Raw genomic sequence first — 20,955 nt, 5'->3', positions numbered from 1 at the left:
GATAACGTTGTCGTCTGTACGAGAAAATCACAAAGGAAAAACTTTTCCTGTTCGTGTAAACATACCTTCAGTTTGGAAATCCAATTCGCTATATTCCCACTCGATTTCAACCTGACCTGGCCTCTTGTGCGTTCCTATCCGTCAAACTTCTCATGAAAGCTTTCTGTAGTGTGCAAGCTTTTAAAACCAATACAGTTCAACCTCCAACATTCATGTCATTTGGATTTCCATGCAGGCCTCCTCAAAGTCAGAGTAAGTTTGCTCTCCTCTCAGTCTTTCGGACAGCATAACCCTCCAAAACGCTGCTCCCTGGAGGGTTTGGAGTCTAGATTTTGATGATGGATAGTAAGGCAGAAGGAAGTGGATGTTGAAGCAGAGATTCGTCTTCTCGGACACAAGCAAATGTCTTCTTTAAAAGCTGGATACATCACACATCATGAAATTATGACAACATGTTGTCAGCTTGTTGCTTCACAAGACCAATGCATCTTCTTTAACCTACTTCTACCAACAACATCACTTGAGTTTGACTGGTTGGACTTGGTCCTAAATTAGAGCATCCTGCGTCATCAAAACAATCAATAAAACAGCAGAATCATCCAGCATTTATTTCCTGTAGATCGTGTGTGTAAGAGAAACCCGGAAACAAGCCCGGAAAGAAGATCCCTTGTGGAACTGGGGCTAAAAATAATAATAATGACTAAATCATTCCCCTTTGAGCTATCGGCAGGCCAGTAAGCACAAAATGAGTCTTCTCCAGATCAATTGCTTAATTGCTTTACAGAGTAGCTGCTGTATAAGAGCTGATGGGACAAAATTCTGTCTAGTAAGACCTGCTTGTCCTAATAGTGAAAACAAAAATCGAAAAGGGGCAAAATATCAAGTGCATAAACTTCATTAGTTACCCTCTGCTTTGACTAGATGTTTCTAAAATATCGACGTTTCCATGAGACGTCTTAATGAATGGATTAAAATGAGTGAGTAAGATGAGAAAGCAAAGAGATTTTTTGGGAACACTTTACCACAAGGTTTCATTTGTTAACATTAGTTAACGTGAACTGAGAATGACCAATACTTCAACAGCATTTATTAATCTTAGTTAATGTTCATTTCTACATTTACTAATACATTTTAAAAATCAAAAGTTGTATTTGTTAACATTATAGTTAATGCACTGTGAGCTGACATGAACGAACAGTGAACAGTTGTCATTTTTAACTAATGTATACACAGGTTAATAAGTACTGTAACAAATGTATTTCTCATTGTTAGTGCAAGTCAGTTAATACATAAACTAATGTTAACAAATGAGACTTTATTGTAAAGTGTTACCAATTTTTAGGCATCATAAATATGCTTCTGATGTAAAAACTTCCTTTTAGGATGTCTCGTTTTAGCCTAATTCTAAAGCAACACTGCATATGTATTCATCTTAGGCCCTTTTTACACATGGTGTTTTAACCACTTCTGTCCTGATTTCTTCGAGTGAAGGATCTATGGGCTGGTAAATTAATGGGCTTTTTCAGATATTTCGATCTAATGGATTAAAATAAGCGGACGCAATTTACATATGAACGCACACGGAGATGACAGAAAAACACACGGAGAGCAGCAGCTTTCGTTTATGCTCTGATAACGGCAAGATTACGCTGAATGTTGTGAGTGTTAGAAATGAGGAAAGGTGAGAGGACATTGTGCTTGGTACGTTTTTCGTCTTCAAACCAAACTTAGGTCTTCAGCCGACAAAGTTTGAATCCCGTCTGGCTAGTGCGCTTCCCGTAATGTATTTGTGCTTGTAGCATCATTAGCTTAGCAACATGCTAACTCTATTGGAAGATGCTGTAAGTCGTGTCAATGTCTGTGAAAATGTGGGAGCAAAACACTCCTTTGCCAGTGGTGTAGCACTTTCAAAACTAAAAACTTTTTAACTTTTGTGACCAACTTGAAACCAACGAAGAACCTTTTTGCTCGCAAAACCACCGTATTGTGGCCACACCTTAATTTCTAAATGTGTGATCTATGTGTTTCACTATGTAGACACTAGACAGCAAAGTAGTTTTAGGTTTTGGAACAGACATAATAACTTGGTCATAGCCTAGAAGAAAAAACATTTACAAATGAAAAAAAAAAAACTAAGCTTCATAATAAATTACTAATTTTGAATATATTCTTCAAAAACAAGACAAAAAAAGTTTTTTTTAAATGTGTACTGGGATGTTGATTCAGTCACAAACAAGTTAAAACTAGCTATCAGTTTAAATGCATGAATGTTTAGCCAATCATTATTACATATTCGGGTCTTCAGCGACCCAGATCAATATCTAACACGGATGGATCTGTACCTGTCGTGATAATATAAAACTCTCCTGATATTAGAGTAACAATTACAGAAGAATAAAATAAAGCATATTTTGTTATATTTTGGAGCTTGGAAGGGTTCAGTTTGAGCAGATGTTTTATACCATCATCACATCAGAGCTCATTTCCCAGTACATTCAGCATCTGGCTCATATTCGCCATCTCAAACATATTCTCAAAACTATCATTTTCAACATCTACAAATTCAATATTTTAATCGCTGGCAGCTTCTTCACCAGATCAAGTGACAGTGACAGTAATATTTGATTGTGTTCAGTACTTGCTCTGCAGTAAATCTCTGAGCCATTCAAGTTTTGCTGATGATACTTCCTATTCTTTTGTTTTCTGCCTGCGGTAACTATGAGCGAAACTCACTTCATCATTGTGTATCAGACATGATTCCATCTTGTGGAATAAAGGTGAATTGCACGTATTCAGTCATCAAAGATTCAATTATTGTTGTGCAGAAAAAAAAAAAAACTTGCACTGTTACACACCTCAGGTCGTTTGATGTCTAACTTTAAAAAATATATGAGGAGGAGGGTAGTGAATGACGTCCCTGGTGACTAAAGACCCGAGGTATGCTTTTAAGGATTAACTGTCTGACCTTAAACATCATTCAGCGATCGTTATAGACAAAATGAGAGTCGATGTTCTCCTGGAATACCAGATTTTTTCAGTTGTATTTGTCATCTGCCTTTTGGTACACGCATGGCAAGGCTGGGTTTTACAAATTCTGGATTCCTTTCCCCAAACACTCCCTCAGAGGCTTTTGCTTACTAGACTGTTTTGCGGTTCTGTTTGGTGATTCAGAACACCTCAGGGCCGAGCGCTGTAATAGACTCGAGGAGCGCGCCTCAAAAGTGACTCACTTTCCATCATGTTATTGACTCAGTGCCTCTTAAATGTGTTCTTTTCAATTTCGTTAACGTATTGAAGGACATTTTGCTTTTGTGGTTATATAGCACTGACATATCCACATATTTGAGCCTGATATCATACAATATCCTTCCTCGAGTGCGAAAATCTGTGAGGAAAAACTTTTAGCTATCACAAAACCCTTTAATAAAATGCCATGGGCATTGAATTAAAATAAATAACACCATAAATGCTGTCTATAATGCTACCCTGCAGAAAAGGTTGTGACAGCCACTTTACTGCTTTAGTGCTTTACTGCTCACAAGCTTCACTGAACAATATTATCATCTAGACACTTAACTTCAAACGGGTCGTATAGTAGACTGCACATTTTCTGGCATATACAGCCTGGGTATATGGTGAACAAACTGTGCTATAATGCCTGGGGACTTAGATATTAGCTACACATGAGAATATAGGAGATAATTCATGCCACAAGAGAACAATTTCTGCTCACACGGTTTAATTGTTTAATTACAGTGTATCACAGCGCTATAGTTGTTCATTGTGTCCGTGTGACCTTGTCCCACCCTTATAAAAGTCAAGCCCAACCCTCCATTGCTCGAACTCTCTGTCCTCTGGTGTAAATGGCATGAGGTCTCCTACTCTCAGGACCCCTGCGCCCGCGTTGGTCACAGGAGAACGAGGTTCATTAGGGGCCGAGATAAGAGGTGACGCTGCAGGCCATCAGGGATTTGCTGAAAATGCTTACATTAATGAAGGTTGAATGCAAGATTGCATTTATGAACATTTGGCCACTATAACTCATTTATAGAGCTGCAAAGTATTCATCGTTTTAAACCTAAAATATGTCATTTACATCATTAGTTCCACAGAACTGGTCTGGCAATTCGTAAAATGCATCTCGAGACCCTGCATCCATTATTGCAATTTAATGAATTACACTGAATTATAATAGGCCTGTATTATTATATATTAGAATAGCCTATAATATTTATTATATTTTACTCTTTCCCACAAGTTTTTTTTTTTTTTTTAAGTTGCCAGCCAACGCTGATAATTTTCACAAAAAAATGTATGGCCCCCAGAATATTTTGTTGTATGAACATCTGAACATGCTATATATCTATCTATCTATCTATCTATCTATCTATCTATCTATCTATCTATCTATCTATATATATATATATATATATATATAATCTGCTTTGAAACAAAAAAATCTTAATGCATTCTTTTTAGTCAACACTTGAATGTGGGTAAGTTTTTTTATTTTTTATTTTTTTTAAAGCAAAATGCTGAGAAAATTTAGTTTTTGTCAAAGACTACATCCAGATCGGATTCAGAACGAAGATCAAAACATGGAGTAGATCGAAACCGTCAACACCCCTAATGCTTCACAGTCCTATACCTCGTCCTGGGGTCGACATTTCATTCAGTAACATTAAGCAGTTTTGATTTATATACTGTTTAATGTTGATCGCGTTATTTTACATATACATGTTCTTACATTGTGTGTAATCGCTTGTTTCTGCTGCTTCTTCGCCTGTGTTTTGATCCGGAGATTGAGTACTCTTTCAGAAGAGGTGTAATAGCGCCCCCTACTGTATTACAGTGAAAACACGGAAAGACGGACATTTCCGTTAATGGCGGGGAAAGAGTTAATAATAATAATATATTTATTAGATTTTATTATTATTATTTTATTTGCAATGAAATGGTCCAACGTTGTCTCCTCCACCGATCCATCCCTTTAATACCCGCCGGCTGGTTGGTTTGTTGTTTTTGCAGAACTTTAGACATCTCTGTTCGACTAGCACACGTCACAACTCTTAGGAGACACTCTGGATGGCAGGTTAGGTAATAAGCGCTCTTTCTCATTCTCTTGATTAACCGAGTGTCCTTCACAGTTGTTCTCTATGTTCCTCCTGTTCTGCGGTCTCTCTCTCTCTCTCTCTCTCTCTCTCTCTCTCTCTCTCTCGAGCGCGCGCGCGCACTACGGAGGACGTTCGTGATTACAGGCTACGTCACTTTTTCTTGTGTATGCAGCTAATGATAATGACGTCAACTATATCTCAGCCACCCTGCATTGATTTAAATACTGTGCAAATCGTGTTAGATTTTATAAGCAAAATACTATTTACCAATCATGTTTTATTTGCCATATTTATTATTTTATGATGCTGTAAATCCATTCCACTCTCTGTGTGAAGGATACAGTGCTGAGTTCTGCATTTTTTGAGAGCTGACTGTGGTGTCACACACAGGCACAGGTGTCAAGGGCACTTTATCTTGCTTCCTTGCATTGTTTTTGCAGAGATGTGTCAGGCGGGCTGACTGGGCATCGCTTTTGGAGCCCAGCGTGAATATGTGTGAGGTTTGTCTAAAACTGCAGATGCAGAATAGCAGTGGACACTGGGGAGCTGAAGGGGGCGCTGTCCACAACTGGAGGGTCATAGAAACATCTTTAGCTTGTGCTTTAGTATGTGTGTGACAGTGTGAGGACATAACTTAAACATCTAAAATGAAGGGCTACATTGCCTGGTTTAACAGTATATTCTGACTGACTGTATGGGAATAAAAGAAAACAAATAGAACCTGAAGAGGAAGTAGAGAGAGTAAACCTACAGTACTGTATATTGACTATTTAAGATAAGTAAAGGTTAAAAAAAAAAAAAAAAAAGTCTATTTGCACCCCTCCCATATCTGTATGTCTGTTTGCTTGAGTTTCTGCCTCTACTGCGGATGCTATCTAAAGTGGAGGTCTGCACTGTGAGAGCTGGAAGAATCAGAGGAAGTTGTCAGTGTAATGCAGACAGAGTGAGGTTTTCCTGTGGGAGTCATGTGGTCAGAGCCTGATTTACTCAACAGATTTACAGTTCAAGTAAATCTTTTACAATGTACGAGTATTAAATCAAAAGATTATCTATCTATCTATCTATCTATCTATCTATCTATCTATCTATCTATCTATCTATCTATCTATCTATCTATCTATCTATCTATCTAATTCGAAATGGCTTTATTGACATGACTGTAAATACAATATTGCCAAAGCTTGGAATATACATAGAATAATAATAAAAATATCTAAATAATAGACTAAAATATTATAACTTAACGTAAATTTAATGAACAGTATCTATCTATCTATCTATCTATCTATCTATCTATCTATCTATCTATCTATCTATCTATCTATCTATCTATCTATCTATCTATCTATCTATCTATCTTAAATCTGAACAGTAAAAGAAGTCACTTTTAGGTGACTGTTTTGCTGAGTTTGCATAAAATGTTGTGCCCTAGTAATCCCTCTTCATTCACAATACTCAGTTTATAAAACCACTTTACCTCTTTTAATAACAACACGGCAAAAGTGGAACATCCCAGATGATGCTCTGCTCTCTCTCTCTCATGTTCCCACCCCTGGAGAAATGCGATGGAAATGTCCAGGCAGTCAGACAGACATGTCACTGCTGTGCTGTGGGAAAGAGGGAGCAGAGTAGAGCTCATCTCATCTCCTCCTGCTGCCATTGCAGTGAGTCTCTCTCTCTGCCACACACACACACACACACACATACACACACAGGGCTAAAGCACGACATCCCGCCCTCTGCCTCCCCGCAGGTGGACCAACACACCTCCGAACGGATATTACACATCAGGAATGCTATGAATACACCCGATTCTTGCGGGATAGACGTGTCACATTCAGAGATTTTGTGAAATGTATTCGCTTCATCAGCAATAAGAGGAGATCACTGGCGGTACATGGCGAACTTTGGGCTCATCTGACATGTTGCTGCTCATCCTTATAAGAGACCACAACACACTTTAGCCCGACACACGGGCCGGAGGAGAAAAAAAACACGGATTTTATCTCTCCCAGGCTGATCAAGCCCTCATAACCCTGTTTTTTATTTATTTCTTTGAGGCGACAACATTTAGCCTCAACTTGCTTCAGCGCGAGCAGCTAAAGGAACAAAATGTCTGCCCGGGCTTCCTCTAATAAGGTTTGTTAACATTTAACGTTTCTGATACCATGTCAGCAGTTGTTAAGAGCTGAAATATGAAATATAATAGAACCAGAGCTTAAAATGTGTGTGTTATCGATGCATGAGGTCATAAATGTGGGCGCGCGTTTAGCCTCAGCTAACGGAGATTCCTCAACTTATGCTAACACGCTAACGCTAGCTGATCTGTGCGGTAGTTTTACAGCTTTAATTTAACACTTGGCGCTTCAGTTTTCTATATAACCTTTGTTGTTTAAATATCAATACTCTAGTTTTGTTATTTAACGTTTGTGTCGCGTTTGTGTGTGTGATAGTAAGACAAATATGCCGTTAAGTGCTTAGCTGAAGTGCTTTCAAAGTCGGTTTCATGAAGCTTTTAAATGTTGCATTTTAACGTTTTTAAATATTATAATATAATGCAAATTTTGTCTGTCATCTCAGCTTTCAAACAAACAGGTTGACAAAGCATTGTATTGACAGTGTCACAAGTGATATAACAAATATGACAGAGATGGGAAGCGCTTATGTGAAATCTCTTTAAGCTGTTATACAAATGTGTTATGTAAAATTTCTCTGTTTTTCAGGAGTTAAATGAGTATTTTATAGCTGTTAATAAGTAGCCTATGTGTGTGAGAGCTGACATTCATAGATGGTTTATGCACAGTGATGACAGGAATGATAAATATGAAACTCCTCAGCTGCGGTTGTTGGAAAGATGTGTTTGCTTGAGTTTGAACTTTAAGTTAACTCTTCTCCATTAATTTAAAGCCCATGGAAACTTTAGGACGTGAAATGTAAATGATATCAGCTGTCACACGATACAGTTTCTGTTGGGCGGGTCTTTCCGTTGACACCTGTTGAAGCCCCGCCCACAACAGGTGAGCTTCAACAGGTGGAACATCTCAGGAATGCGACTCTTCTCGCTGTCATGAGTCACGGGTCGCTTTGCTGTCAAGGGATGTTTGGGTAAGCCGAGGAACATTTAACCTGTTTGACCGGATCAGCCGACAGAGCATGATTTACTTGAGTTGCTTTCAAGATGTTGTTTTAGGCTACATGAGTTATGATTTGACATTGCTTTCTTGTTCGTCATTTATTAATGGTAAGTGTTACCACAGTGTAGATGGCAGTAAGCAGGACAAAAAATAGTTTTTTTACACACATGCCAAATTTGCCAATGACGGTTATGTGCCATTAATTGATATGAATTAGAGATGCATACAATTTTAATAATATATTGTATTTTATATGATATAATCAAATAGGTGCATATATACAGTGTATTTAATCTGATCAAAAGGGTTTTAACTATGGACTGCTCATAGATTTTGGAATTGTCACTTAAACGGCCTATCTACACAGTTATAGGCTGATTATGTTCATCTCAGAATAGCCAAATATTAGCATATTAATTGACCTGTGCGATATATCGATCTCTCAATACCTGCCAAATTCAAGTTGGCACTGCCAGGCCTTAAGGCCCCGATATTCTTCAAACGAAACCAAAGAACGAACTGATGTGACGTCATTCGAACAAAATCAGGCCAAAACGAAGGTCTTTTGGAGTTAGTTTGGGGAGTTTGAACCAGCTTGCCAAAAGTGAACTTTCCGGAAAAGTTCGATACGGCTGCTAAACACCTTCGTAATACTATTCGTCCATATTCATCTTCATGTTCATTTACTATCAAGCCTTAAATGTGACATACTATCCCTAAACCTATATTTGGCATGATTACATTTAAATAAATTTTTGTTGTCTGAACTTAAATTGAAAATGTAGCTGTTTCCCCCATTTTCCTAACTAAAAATCTGAAGATAGAAATTCATACAGGTTTGGAACAACTTGAGGGCGAGTAAATGATGACAGAATTTTCATTTTTAAGTGAACTAGGCTATTCCTTTAAGCGAGAATCTTATCGTTCTTGTGTTTGAATTAAATTGACTTATATTGCAGTACCTAAAAAAAGTTACTTGTCCATTATTCCCTTGCCAAAGGCGACGTTTATGCATATTGGTGCATGGCGAATGTTAATTTTTGACTGTGGTTGTAAGACTTGTTTTGTTGCTTAATAACAGCACTTATTTGTGGACAAAACAGATGCGGGACAAAGGGATTGTGCTTTAGTTTGCATTGTTTAGTAATACTTATCCCTCTCATGGTCTGTGACTTTGAGCCGGTTGCAGTGTTGCCAAATCTGCATTTTTCCCGCAGAATTATGCAACTTTTAAACTGTTGCTGCGGGTTATTTGTTTAGTTCGTGGGTTTAAGCGACACCACCCCCCCCCACCGGAACGTGATTTTTACCCCATCCTCAGGCCGAAACGCAATTTTTTTGTTTTTAAATGAGCAATTCGGCTGATTTTGTTGTGCAGACCTGGCAACCCTACCGGGTAGTTTCACTGGTCAAGTCTACCCTGTAATCCTGTTGGTCTAATCTCTTCATAAGATCAAAGGCAGAACCACAACATGATTTCCCGTCTAGCCTGAATGGAGGATTTTGTTTGTGCCTCGCTCTGTGCCCTTTCTTGGTAAAAAGCACTGGCCCTAGTCTCCGGCCCTACATTACAACTGAAATGAAGCTTTAGATGTAGACTTGTTAGGGTAATGCAGTTTGGCAGGCAGAAGCCTGGACACTGACTCGCTCAAGGTAGCTCAGCTGGCTGAACGCTAGACAACTTTACTGTGCCCCTGATTTCTGTCTTTTGATAATCATCTGTTTTGAGGAAAATAAATCCACTCCCTTCCGTCATTATAATAATTAAAGCCAATTTAATCTTTGTTTAGATGTACTTCTCTTCTAGCTCTTTTGGCTGTTTATTTTCCCAATGCCATCTTTCCTGGAGTTTTTACTTGGGTGGCTTAAAAGTTTGGGGTTAGGGTCGTAATAACATCACTTGGGTTCCTATACAAATAAGGACTTTGTCAGAGAAAGAAAAAGTGTACTACTTTCGACCAGTATTTAATTAACTAGCCTACAATACTATATTATTACTATGAAAAAATTTTTTTTCATATTTATTTTGGCAATTATATTTGTATTATTATTATTATTAATTAATTAATTAATTAATTAATTTTGAATAATAAAAAAAATTTTTTTAATAATATTGCTTTTTTCCAAGTTTAAAATGTTTTTAAATTAGTAATAAATTATTAGGATTACTACAAATATTTTTTTCCATATTGTTTAATTTATTTTGACTTTAGTACTGTGTAATATCAATATCTCATATCTAGTTTAAAAAATTATTATATTTATATTTATAATTATAATAATTGCCATTGTTCCATGTCCAAAACACGTGGTAATGCCATGATACATTTTAGTACCTCTTTATTAGTGATTTTGCTTTATTTCTTTATTTTCTTGGGAAGGTTCTCGAAAGCTCATAGTGAGCTTTCAGAGAAAGATGAAAGGTCTCCAGAACTGTATTTAACTCCCGTTTAAGCTGTTTGTTTGTTAGTTAGTGTTTTTATCATAAGTGCTTTAGCTACAGTGTGAGTTTCGGGAGTTGGCATGGTGATTTCTCCCCCCAGCTCCCTTCAGTCGTTTGTTTAATCTTGTAAAAGAATGCGAGAGCCGTCCTTCACAGCGGCGGTGGGCAAATCCTGGACTTAGCCGAGGATACAGACAGAAATTACTCCCCAACAAAGTTTCCCGAACACTCCCGGTCTACCATTGGTCAACAAACATATAGTCCCGCCCCAAACTCATGCCATTGGCTGAGACACAAATTACACACTTCAGCTTTAACAATAGCAAATAAGTTATACACACAATTTCCTGAATTTAAATGAACACACACAATATTCACTTTGAATTCACTATAGAGCTTCTTTCTGTTAATCGGCCAATCAGAAACTAGAGCTCAATTAATCGTTAAAAGATCGCAACCTTGAGTCAAATCGTATTCCTGAATGACAGCGAATCAGCTGTGTCTATTAAACCTTTGACAACGATCACAGCGAACATTCAGATCTGCGCTGATCTTTTCAACCACACAGTATTGTTATTTCTGTCTTACAATAATTCATATCATCACAGAAGTACTGGGATAAAAGTGTATAGTTTGGATATCGGCTAAACACTGATGTCTACGGTAGCAATCAAAATAGAGGAAATCGTCTTTTGAAAATAACTTGACGCTTTAAATAAAGATTGAACCAATTACATCGTTACACCAGTAGATGGCGACAAGTGACTTCAAATGTATTTGTCATTGAATCATTCATTCAAGAGATTCGTTCAAAAATGCTGATTAATCCAGTAATCAAACAAGTATTCATGAGTGAGTCATTGAATCATTCATTCAATTCAATTTGAATTTTTTTTATATGAATACTGCAGCAATTAACACTTTTTCAGAACCTCTAGTAAATTACAGGTTATTTTGTTTAGTTGTTTATTCAGACTTGGAGAGAATCGTGATCTCTTAAGGCGAGACACGGCAGGCAAAAACATCTTTTTTTTTTTTTACTGGTCAATTTTGAGATTTTTGGATATTTGTCTTCAATAACATGTCTTCTTTCAGACTTGTGGTGAAAAAAAGTCCGAAATACACATTTAGGTCTTTATTTTACTACACTGTTTGCGTCTGTAGATTTCTCATAAATTCAACAAAAGTTGTCATTGTAGATCATCCCGCCGATCCGCGATCTCTGTCTGCTCCCTGTCATCGCATGCACCGCTGGAAAGCTCTCTCTCTCCTGTACAATGCTGTCGGATCCAAATATGGTCATTTCCTTTTTATCAGCAACCAATCGTGAAAGTAAAAGGGCTGAATGCGCAATCTCATTGGCTGATGATAAATCTTTAAAGCCCGTTTTCTCAAAATGTCTTTTCTCTCAAACTCCAAGTCCGAAATCTCCACTTCAGTAGCACCGATATACACCAAACTTTCCAGTCTTGTACCTAGTTATATTATGAAGACATTTACAGAGGGATTTGTAAATATATTATTCCTAGCCTGATTTATATAACATTTTATTCAAAAATGTTGAATAAATCATTTTTTTAAGGCTACTGACAGTATATTCTGATTTACAGAATAACAAAAGTAGATATCCATAAATCCCTCTGTCATTTTTTTCCCCATCTAATATGTGAACACAATGAAAAAATAATTTTTAATCTGGCTTTATCCAATACTCAGATTTCGTTTTTTAAAATATATACAAATTAGCGCATATTTAATGAGATATCGCCTAATTTGTATATTTAAACATTAAATTACAGAAACCTTGTAATACATTTTTTTCTCATCTTAATGTAGGTAATCAACTGGGAAAGTTTCATGGTGAAATCTGCTAGTTAAAATTTTTACCCTATTCACCTGTAGTGTCTCGCCTTAAAAAAAAAAAAAGTGATTCTCAATTTATCCAGAATAGGTCAATGCAGATAATCTCAACATCACAAATGAATCTTTCAGTTGTTTAATTGAGATAATTTGTGTTTTCATTAGGTTGTCGAGTGTTTCTGGTGTGTTTGTGGTGTTTAGCTCGAGTGTGTGTCCTAGTTGTCCTGTATAATGATGTGTTTGATACATGAGATTGAGGGGATCAAGGACAAAGATACAGGCCAGGGCTCTCTCTCTCTCTCTCTCTCTCTCTCTCTCTCTCTCTCTCTCTCTCTCTCTCTCTCTCTCTCTCTCTCTCTCTCTCTCTCTCTCTCTCTCTCTCTCTCTCTCTCTCTCTCTCTCTCTCTCTCTCTCTCTCTCTCTCTCTCTCTCTCTCTCTCTCTCTCTCGTAGGGTCTCTTCTGTGTCAGGTGACCTGCTATTCTGTGAATCTTGGCCCTGTATTCTCTCTCGTGGATCAAGGGATTATTTTGTGCTTGTGGGTTAGACACTGACCCAGTACTTCTGCGTGTAAGAATGCGGTCCACGTGAGACACACAGGGCAGTTCTTTATCATTGTGAACATGTAACGGTCATGAGCAGGATATCACTAGCACTGCATTGCCGTTTAGCATTACAATGCTAGTTGTAAATGTTGAGTTAAATAGTGTTTGATGAATAAATAATAAGTCTTTTAGGCAGAATAGAGATGTTCAGATGAAAATGCTGCCCTGGGATGCATTCTTGCATTCCGTCTGCACTTAATATCAAATAATCAGCATCTCGCAGCATGAATTTTCCATTTAAGACTGTGTGTGAATTAAAACTACTTCAGCTTTTGCTATGCAGAGCATCGTGTTCATTTTAAAGGTGTGATAACATGGATTTAGTTGTTTAAGGTTCTCTTATAACGTTAATAAAGTTTTTTGTACACACACAAAAAACGTATATATATGCGTAAAAACGATTATTTTCAACCCTCATTTTGAGCCTCTGTCTGAAATGATCCGTTTTTAATCGGCGGCTCCTTTAAGGCTTGTCAGTAATCGGCCACTGTTATTGGCTAACGTCGTTGCATAGGAAACTGTATCGACACCCACTCGCTTTGGCTCGCGAGTAAGCATTTGGAAAACATTATCAATTAGTGTTGTCACGATACCAAAATTATTGTTTCGATACCAAGTCAAGAATTGCGATTTCGATACTTTTTCGATACTTTTCCTGAAAAGGGAGAAACACTCTCAAATATCATTGCTGCGCTTTATTTTAAAACCGGGACAACATTCTAATCATATAACACACTAATAAATGAACAGCAGATATATTAAACATTTGAACAAAATATGAAATATAAAAATATAAAAAATAAATTAGAGCAATGACATTCAAGGTAAATAAATAAATAAATTTAGCAGCATTATCTCAGTTATCATAAGAAACATAAGAGTTACCGGTAATAACTTTATCTTGATTCTGAACTTTGAATAAAAATATGACCAGCGATTATATTAAACAATGTTTAATATTGGTAACATATGATAAGCCTCATTGGTGATATATTTGACATATGGGGAGAGAGTTGTGGAAGGCCTATACTTCATGTTAAACATAAATATATAGCAGCAAAGACAACGTCGGCAGTGTTGACGGCAAAATAGGCTACAGAATATTTCGTTCTGTATTGAGAGGTGCAGTATTTGAAAATCGATAATATTGTTTTAAATTACATTTATATCTGCATTTATGTCAAAACCTGAGACTTTCAAACATCAAAATGTCATTTATTAATATGTATTCGTGTCAAAATGACATAGAAACATCTTTTCCTATTCTATTTTGCCTGGAACGCTTCCAACACGTTTGCGTGTCGCGTGAAAAATAGGCGTCGGTTCTATTTCTAGCATGCACGCGTCACGCAGGCAGTGTGCTAGCTCTTAAGTAACCTGTTAACATGGGAGCCGAAATAAAAACGGATACGCCACGCAGCTGAGACGCTCACGCCATGCATCCAGTGTGTCGCCGGCCTTACAAATCTGGAACGCGGTCATTCTTAGAAGTATCGATACTAATAAATTTAGGAATCGTGACGTTTTTAATTTCCGCGAATCGCGATACTTTTTAAGTATCGGTGCACCGTGAAACACTATCATCAATATAAAACCGTCATTTACTGACCGTCAACCGCCAAAACCAACTCTCGTTTACACTGGGCCTCGTTTACAAAACAAAATGCTCCGAACAAACATATAATCCCGCGACGTGATCCGGGACGCCATTTAAAATAAACAATCCCCTTGTTTAAAATAAAATGACTTGATTGTATGTTGATGGTGTGTCTTAACGTAATACAAGATATAAGTCTTTAAAATATGTTGCCGGTAGAATTTACCAATGAAAACGCTGTTCACTGTTTCCATTGAGTGTTTTCAGTTTCAGAAGACTGAGAAATCAGTGCGTCCTCGCTGTGGATATCGCCGAGCGTAGAGAATAAAACACGGTACTTTCTCTCGAGCACAATATCATAACATTTCCACTCCAGCCAGATATAGATGTGCTGAGACACCACACTTAAAATAGCGCTGTCAGAACGCACACACTTCAACTCATTTTGCTAAACTGAGTTTATATTGCGAGATTTGCGACTGACTGTGTTTGAAAGAAGCGACTCGTGCGTGACTGCGTGGAGCACTTGGCATCTGCATCACAGTCTCTGATGTCCCAGAACTATCGAAATCACTGTTTTGTTTAGCGTTAAACGTGAAGGAAGCTGTGCGGTGTGCTTTTGAAAGCATGTTAACAGCAGTGGGGGTAAATCTTGGTTGATGATTCTGGCTGCAGTCTCAGTCCAATGATCTTTCTGCCTTCAGCTCTTTGGCCGTAAGCTTGAGGTGCCGAAGCCTTTTATCTAGATCCAGTCGTCTAGATTCAATGAAACTCTGTCCGTGTTTGAGCCTTTTACTCACATCTCATTCCTGAAGTTTGTGAATTAAAAACATCTTGAATTGAACAAAGCAATTGATTTGAATGAAGGATTTTGTTTGTGAATTAACACCATCTCGGTTTTTGAAACAATTGAACAGACTGCCGTATCGTTCATGAATGAACTGAATGAACAAATCAAGTTGTTCATGGACAAACTGAACAGTGATTCTTGAATGAACTGGGACGTCTTGTTTGTGAGCAAACAAGGCATATAGTTTGTGAACGAATCGATTGAACAAAGCATCTCATTTGTGAAACGACAATCAACTGATTTTGTTGGTGAACAAACTAAATGAATTGGTACATCTTGTTTGTAAATGAACTAATCGAATGAGGCGTCTCGTTCTTGAATGAACTGACACATCTTGTTTGTAAATTACTAATAATCTCACTTGTGAAACCAAATGAACTAAGCATTTTGTTTGTGAACTACCGGAATAAATCAGTACGTCTTGCTCACGAATGAAGAGCACGAGCAAAGTATCTTGTTCTTGGACAAACTAAACAAATGTAGCAGCTTGTTTGTGAACAAACTAAGCGAACGAGGAATCTCATTCTTGGATGAAATGAGAACTGAACAAATCAATACATCTTGCTCTTAAACTAAACAAAGCGTCTTGTTCTTGGACAAATTGAGCGAGCAAAGTGAAACAACTGAACAGACTGGGACAACTCGCTCATAAATGAAGTGAACGAACGCTTTGTGAAATAATCGATTGAACAAAGTGTCTCATGTGAAACAACTAAATCGACTAATCATATTATTGGTGAATTCAAAAATGAACTGAACGAATGAAGCGTCTTGTTCATATGCGAACTGAAAGACTTAGGCTACTTGCCTGCGAATGAATCTGAACAAATAATTCAGTCACTAAAATGTCTTTATTAGTATAAATAATTTTTCTCAAGTAAATAATTTTTATCAGCTTTGCCTGTCCCCTTATACATTTAAACTTGGAGGCATAAGTGTCCCTATGAAAAATAATACAGTATGTGTAGAGTCCTGAAGCAAAAACGATCCCAAACATCAAAGGGTGTGATTTCATATTCATCCTGCATGCCGAGAGGCGACAGTCAGAAACTGCCTGTTGTTTCACTCTCGTCCCTCTCATTCTGAAACTAACTTGCGTAACAAAAGGAAAGTTGACGCATGTCATTTTGCCCAAGCACAGTGCAACGTTTAGTGTCGTCGGATTACATAAGGGTGTGTTCCGTAGTAATTTGTGTGTTTGTATAACTGTGGCATCCTCTCCTTTTATAGTGGCGGGATGAGGGTTCAAAGGTCAGCCGTGACACCGGGGTTAATGAGGCCTTGTTTTCCTGCTGTCTGGTGTAGTATTTCTCACCACGGTATCACCTGGACGTGAGCCAGATGCTGTAATGCAAACAGTGAAACACACACAGACACGGTGAGAGTGCAAGGATACCTGACATACCTGATCGTAGCCATTGATTCGTTCTAGTGAGCTGTCAAAATGGTTTCGGCAAAACAAGTTGTGTGGATGTAGTGATACGGGCCGAGGCCATCTGGTTTCTTTTTAGGGTCACACTTTCATTTAGGGTCCAATTCTCACTATAAACTACGACTTTTGCCTCAGTAATCTCCTGCTGCTTATTAATAGTTAGTAAGGGAATTAAGTTTAGGTATTGGGGATGTTGAATATGGTCTTGAAGAATAAGGCATTAATATGTACTAATATCAGCCCATTTCTTAGTAATAATAAGCATTTTAATAATCAACTAGTTAATAGTTAGGACCCTAAACTAAAGTGTTAATTTTTTGGGGGGGGATTTCTTTGGCTCAAACATTCACTCTTAATTGTTGGTGACTGAGAAATGTTTAATAGTTATTTGGTGTTTATCTGTTCATTTTCCACATACTTTTCTTCCAATAATCTCTTGAAGTTTTGAATATGCAAAACTGCATGTTTTAAGAGATTTTTGGTAACCCTTTACAATAAAGTTCAATACGTTGCCATTAGTTTATTCTTTAGGTATCATGAACTAACGAAATTTTTATTTTTATTTATCTAGATAAATGTTCATTTAGTTTCTAAATATATACTACCATTCAAAAGTTTGGGGTCAGTGAGATTTTTGTTGTTGTTGTTGAAAAATTCATACTTTTATTCAGCAAGGTTGCATCAAATTGTATCAAACATATTTATAATGTTACAAAAGATTTGTTTCAAATAAATGCTGTACTTTTGAACTTTGTATTCATCGAAGAATCCTGAAAAAATGTATGACGGTTTCCACACAAAATATGAAGCAGCACAACCGTTTTCAACATTGATGATGATAATTAGAAATGTTTCCTGAACAGCAAATCATCCCTGATTTCTGAAGGATCATGTGACACTGAAGACTGGAGACATGATAATGAAAATTCAGCTTTGATCACAGGAATAAATTAGATTTCAAGATATATTCAAATATAAAATAGTTATAAAACAGTTATAATATTATTTCACATATTACTGTTTTTTGCTGTATTTTTTATTTAAAAAAATGCAGCCTTGATGAGCAAAAGACAATCTTACAGGTGTACATTTTTGTACAAATTCACATGAATGTAAACGAACATTCATGTATTACACTGTAAAAAGTGAACAGTTGGATCAACTTAAAAAAATTACTTCAATTGGTAACACCTAAAGAAATTAAGTTTTCTCAACTTAAATTATCTATTATGTACAAAATGAGTTAACGATGAACTATAGTATATTTTAAAAAAAATGTTGTTCATTCTTAGTTTGTGATGCCTAATGCAATTAACTAATTATAGCTTTGTCTATTTATAAATGTTCATGCTCCTTTTCCCAATTTCTGCACTCACTTAAAGTTACACTCATAAAGTTTGCAATAATCTTTAAAAATGTTGAATGTAATCTCAAAATGAATCTTGATTTTTCATACTGTGCATTATAATGTTGTGATGCCCAAATTGACTTGTAGCATTTAAAATGATTGATTTAATTTTGTAGTGGTTTTATTTTGACAAATTAGCATAGACTTTTATTGTCAGACATGTATAGGTTGTCAGCCATTGCTAAAGTAATTATCTGCTGCTCAGTATTGGCAAGAATTTAAATGTTGGTGCAAATCAACCCGTTATGCGTTACAACCGGGGGGAGTTGACGGAAAGCGTTCAGACACTTATTGGTCTCTGGAAAGCTTATGTTCATTGACTGAATACAGACTTGGCTGCTCACAGATGAACAGGCTCGTTTTCGTTTGGCCACTTTAATTTCGCCTCTGTCAATTTTTAGATGCAGCGTCCCGAGATGCGCCTATTTATACGACTCGAGTAGAAGCGCACAATTATTCTGCTTCCCTAAATGAGGCCATTTTTTTTACTCTTTGGGATTCATTAAAATAGCATTTCAGCTGTAAACGGTCCAAAAGATGTGCATGTATGACATGTTTTAATTGCATGCTTTTCATTTACAGGCTGTTAGCATGAGTTGGTCTGTCGGTTCAAAGCGCAACTGTGATCGGTCGAGTGTCCTTGTTAGTCTTCTGCATTGATTTCCTGAGATGAGAGCCTGATATCCATATCTCACTGGAGCCGACCCTCCTGCTTTTGTTCACCATGGGAGAAGGTGTGTGTTTGTAAGGGAAGGGGGGGGGGGGGGTCCAGTGTCCGGGACAACTGTTATCAGAGCGTTCCGGGCTCCGTGGAGGTCTCTGATAACTCCCAGCATGCACTCTGGTGTAGTAGGCTGGATTTAGAGTCACAGTCTCATCTAATAGCTCTGATTATTGACACGGTGAAAGGATTTGTTTCCTTCTGAGTGTCCGCTGATAAATTTTAATGGGCTGCACTGATGTTGGATATTTTTACTTTACAGCTATTTCCACATTATTACTGATAACCGATGCAATGAATGATACTGTAAATCTGAACTATTTTCCCGCCAAAAGTTGCCAGCCAGCGTCAGCATTTTGTATTATTTTCACACAACTTTCATGGCCACCAGAGTATTATGTTGTATGGATATCTGAACTTATATCAAAAGAAAAGAACAGACCCTCTTGCTTTTTAACGGTTTTATTCTAGCTTCATGTTTTCTTTTCTTTTTTATCAATGTAGGAAAGTTTCATAAAGCAACATTTGAAACAAAAACAAGTGTTTTTTCGAAGAGTACAACATAAGCAATGCTTTGATCGCTTGTTTGATCAGGAGATCGAGTACTCTTTCAGAAGATGCGTAATAGCGCCCCCTACCGTATAACAGTGAAAACACGGAAAGCCGGAAAATTCCGTCAGTGGCAGGGAAAGAGTTAATATTTAAATCATTTCTATATGATCATTAGCTTAATGTAGTTTTAGTACCTGATATAGAAGGAGAACTGAATGGAACACTGTTGAATTGTTGACTTAATGTCTTTTTGTAATTAAATGTTTTAATTTCTCTAGTTATTTACCAATAACTGAATATCTTTTGAAACCAAAGGAGAGTTGAATATAGTAGGAAAGTATATCATTACCGTACCAATATTGTCTGTGTTCATTTTAGCCTATATATTTATTTTTTATACATTATATTCATTTACATATACACATTTTGGCAGATAGCTAAAATTCTGCAACAAAAAAAATAGTTCATTGTTAGTTCATGATGTTAACAACTTAAACCTTGCAAGTTTACTAAGATTTTTTAGATTTGTTATCTAAGTGTTCCGTAAATTTTCCGCTTAAAATTATTTAATTGTTGAATTTGTTTCTGCCTATTTTAAATTTAACATACAAACCATTATTTTAGTATTATTTAGTTTAGTTTGCTTTTCTTTATTTAACATTAAAGCGATTTCGTCGTCCATTTCATCATCCATTTATCAGTTGTCATCTATTATTATAAATTTGGTATTGGTATTGACTAGAATTTCAATATTGATGCATCCGTGGAATAAAATACTGTTTAATTGGAAAATATTAACCCTCATAAAATAAATGTATAATATCGGCCAATGACAATATAAAAAATTTGTGGTTGTGTAATTTTTAGCCTGTGGTATCTTTGTTGTTTAACAGTTTGTGAATATCTGCGGCTGTCTTTGTCGCCTGCGAGTCGAAGCATATGATTCCCTTAAGAGAGTGATCTAAAGTTAGCCGTGTCACAGTGGAAGTGAGTGATCCCTGACATGATCCTTCAGGCACAAGTGTGACGTTGCCGGTGGTCTGGCCATCATCAAAGATTCCCCGTCCTCCCCTCTGATACCAGCTGACAACCTAAAATGACATGCCTGCAGATAACGTCCCCTGCATGAGATCCGGCACACTTCAGGTGCGTCGGTCTTATAGGGAGAGTTCACACAAAAATGTCACTTCTGTCATTTTACTCGCCCCCATTTTGTTCCAAACACAAATGAATGTCTTTC

General features: G+C 37.0%; 1 protein-coding gene across 12 annotated transcripts in view; it reads left to right on the top strand.

Moving 5' to 3' along the window:
- Nucleotides 1–20,955, top strand: part of tjp1b (tight junction protein 1b) — a 131,477-nt gene that overhangs the window by 58,252 nt on the left and 52,270 nt on the right. For 5 of the 12 annotated variants that reach the window (XM_084397016.1, XM_084397015.1, XM_084397014.1 and 2 more), the window contains exon 1: nucleotides 6,713–7,253. The exons of the other annotated variants lie outside the window; for them this stretch is intronic. In XM_084397016.1, the coding sequence (XP_084253142.1) occupies nucleotides 7,227–7,253 (27 nt within the window). In that variant the 5' untranslated portion in view covers nucleotides 6,713–7,226. Of the gene's footprint in view, nucleotides 1–6,712; nucleotides 7,254–20,955 lie in introns of those variants that run through there. 12 annotated transcript variants of the gene reach the window in all.

The sequence above is a fragment of the Rutilus rutilus genome (assembly GCF_951802725.1).
Source record: "Rutilus rutilus genome assembly, chromosome: 23".
Taxonomy (NCBI): Eukaryota; Metazoa; Chordata; class Actinopteri; order Cypriniformes; family Leuciscidae; genus Rutilus; species Rutilus rutilus.
Note: the sequence above shows the minus strand (reverse complement) of the source record. Positions and strands in the feature narration are given on the sequence as shown.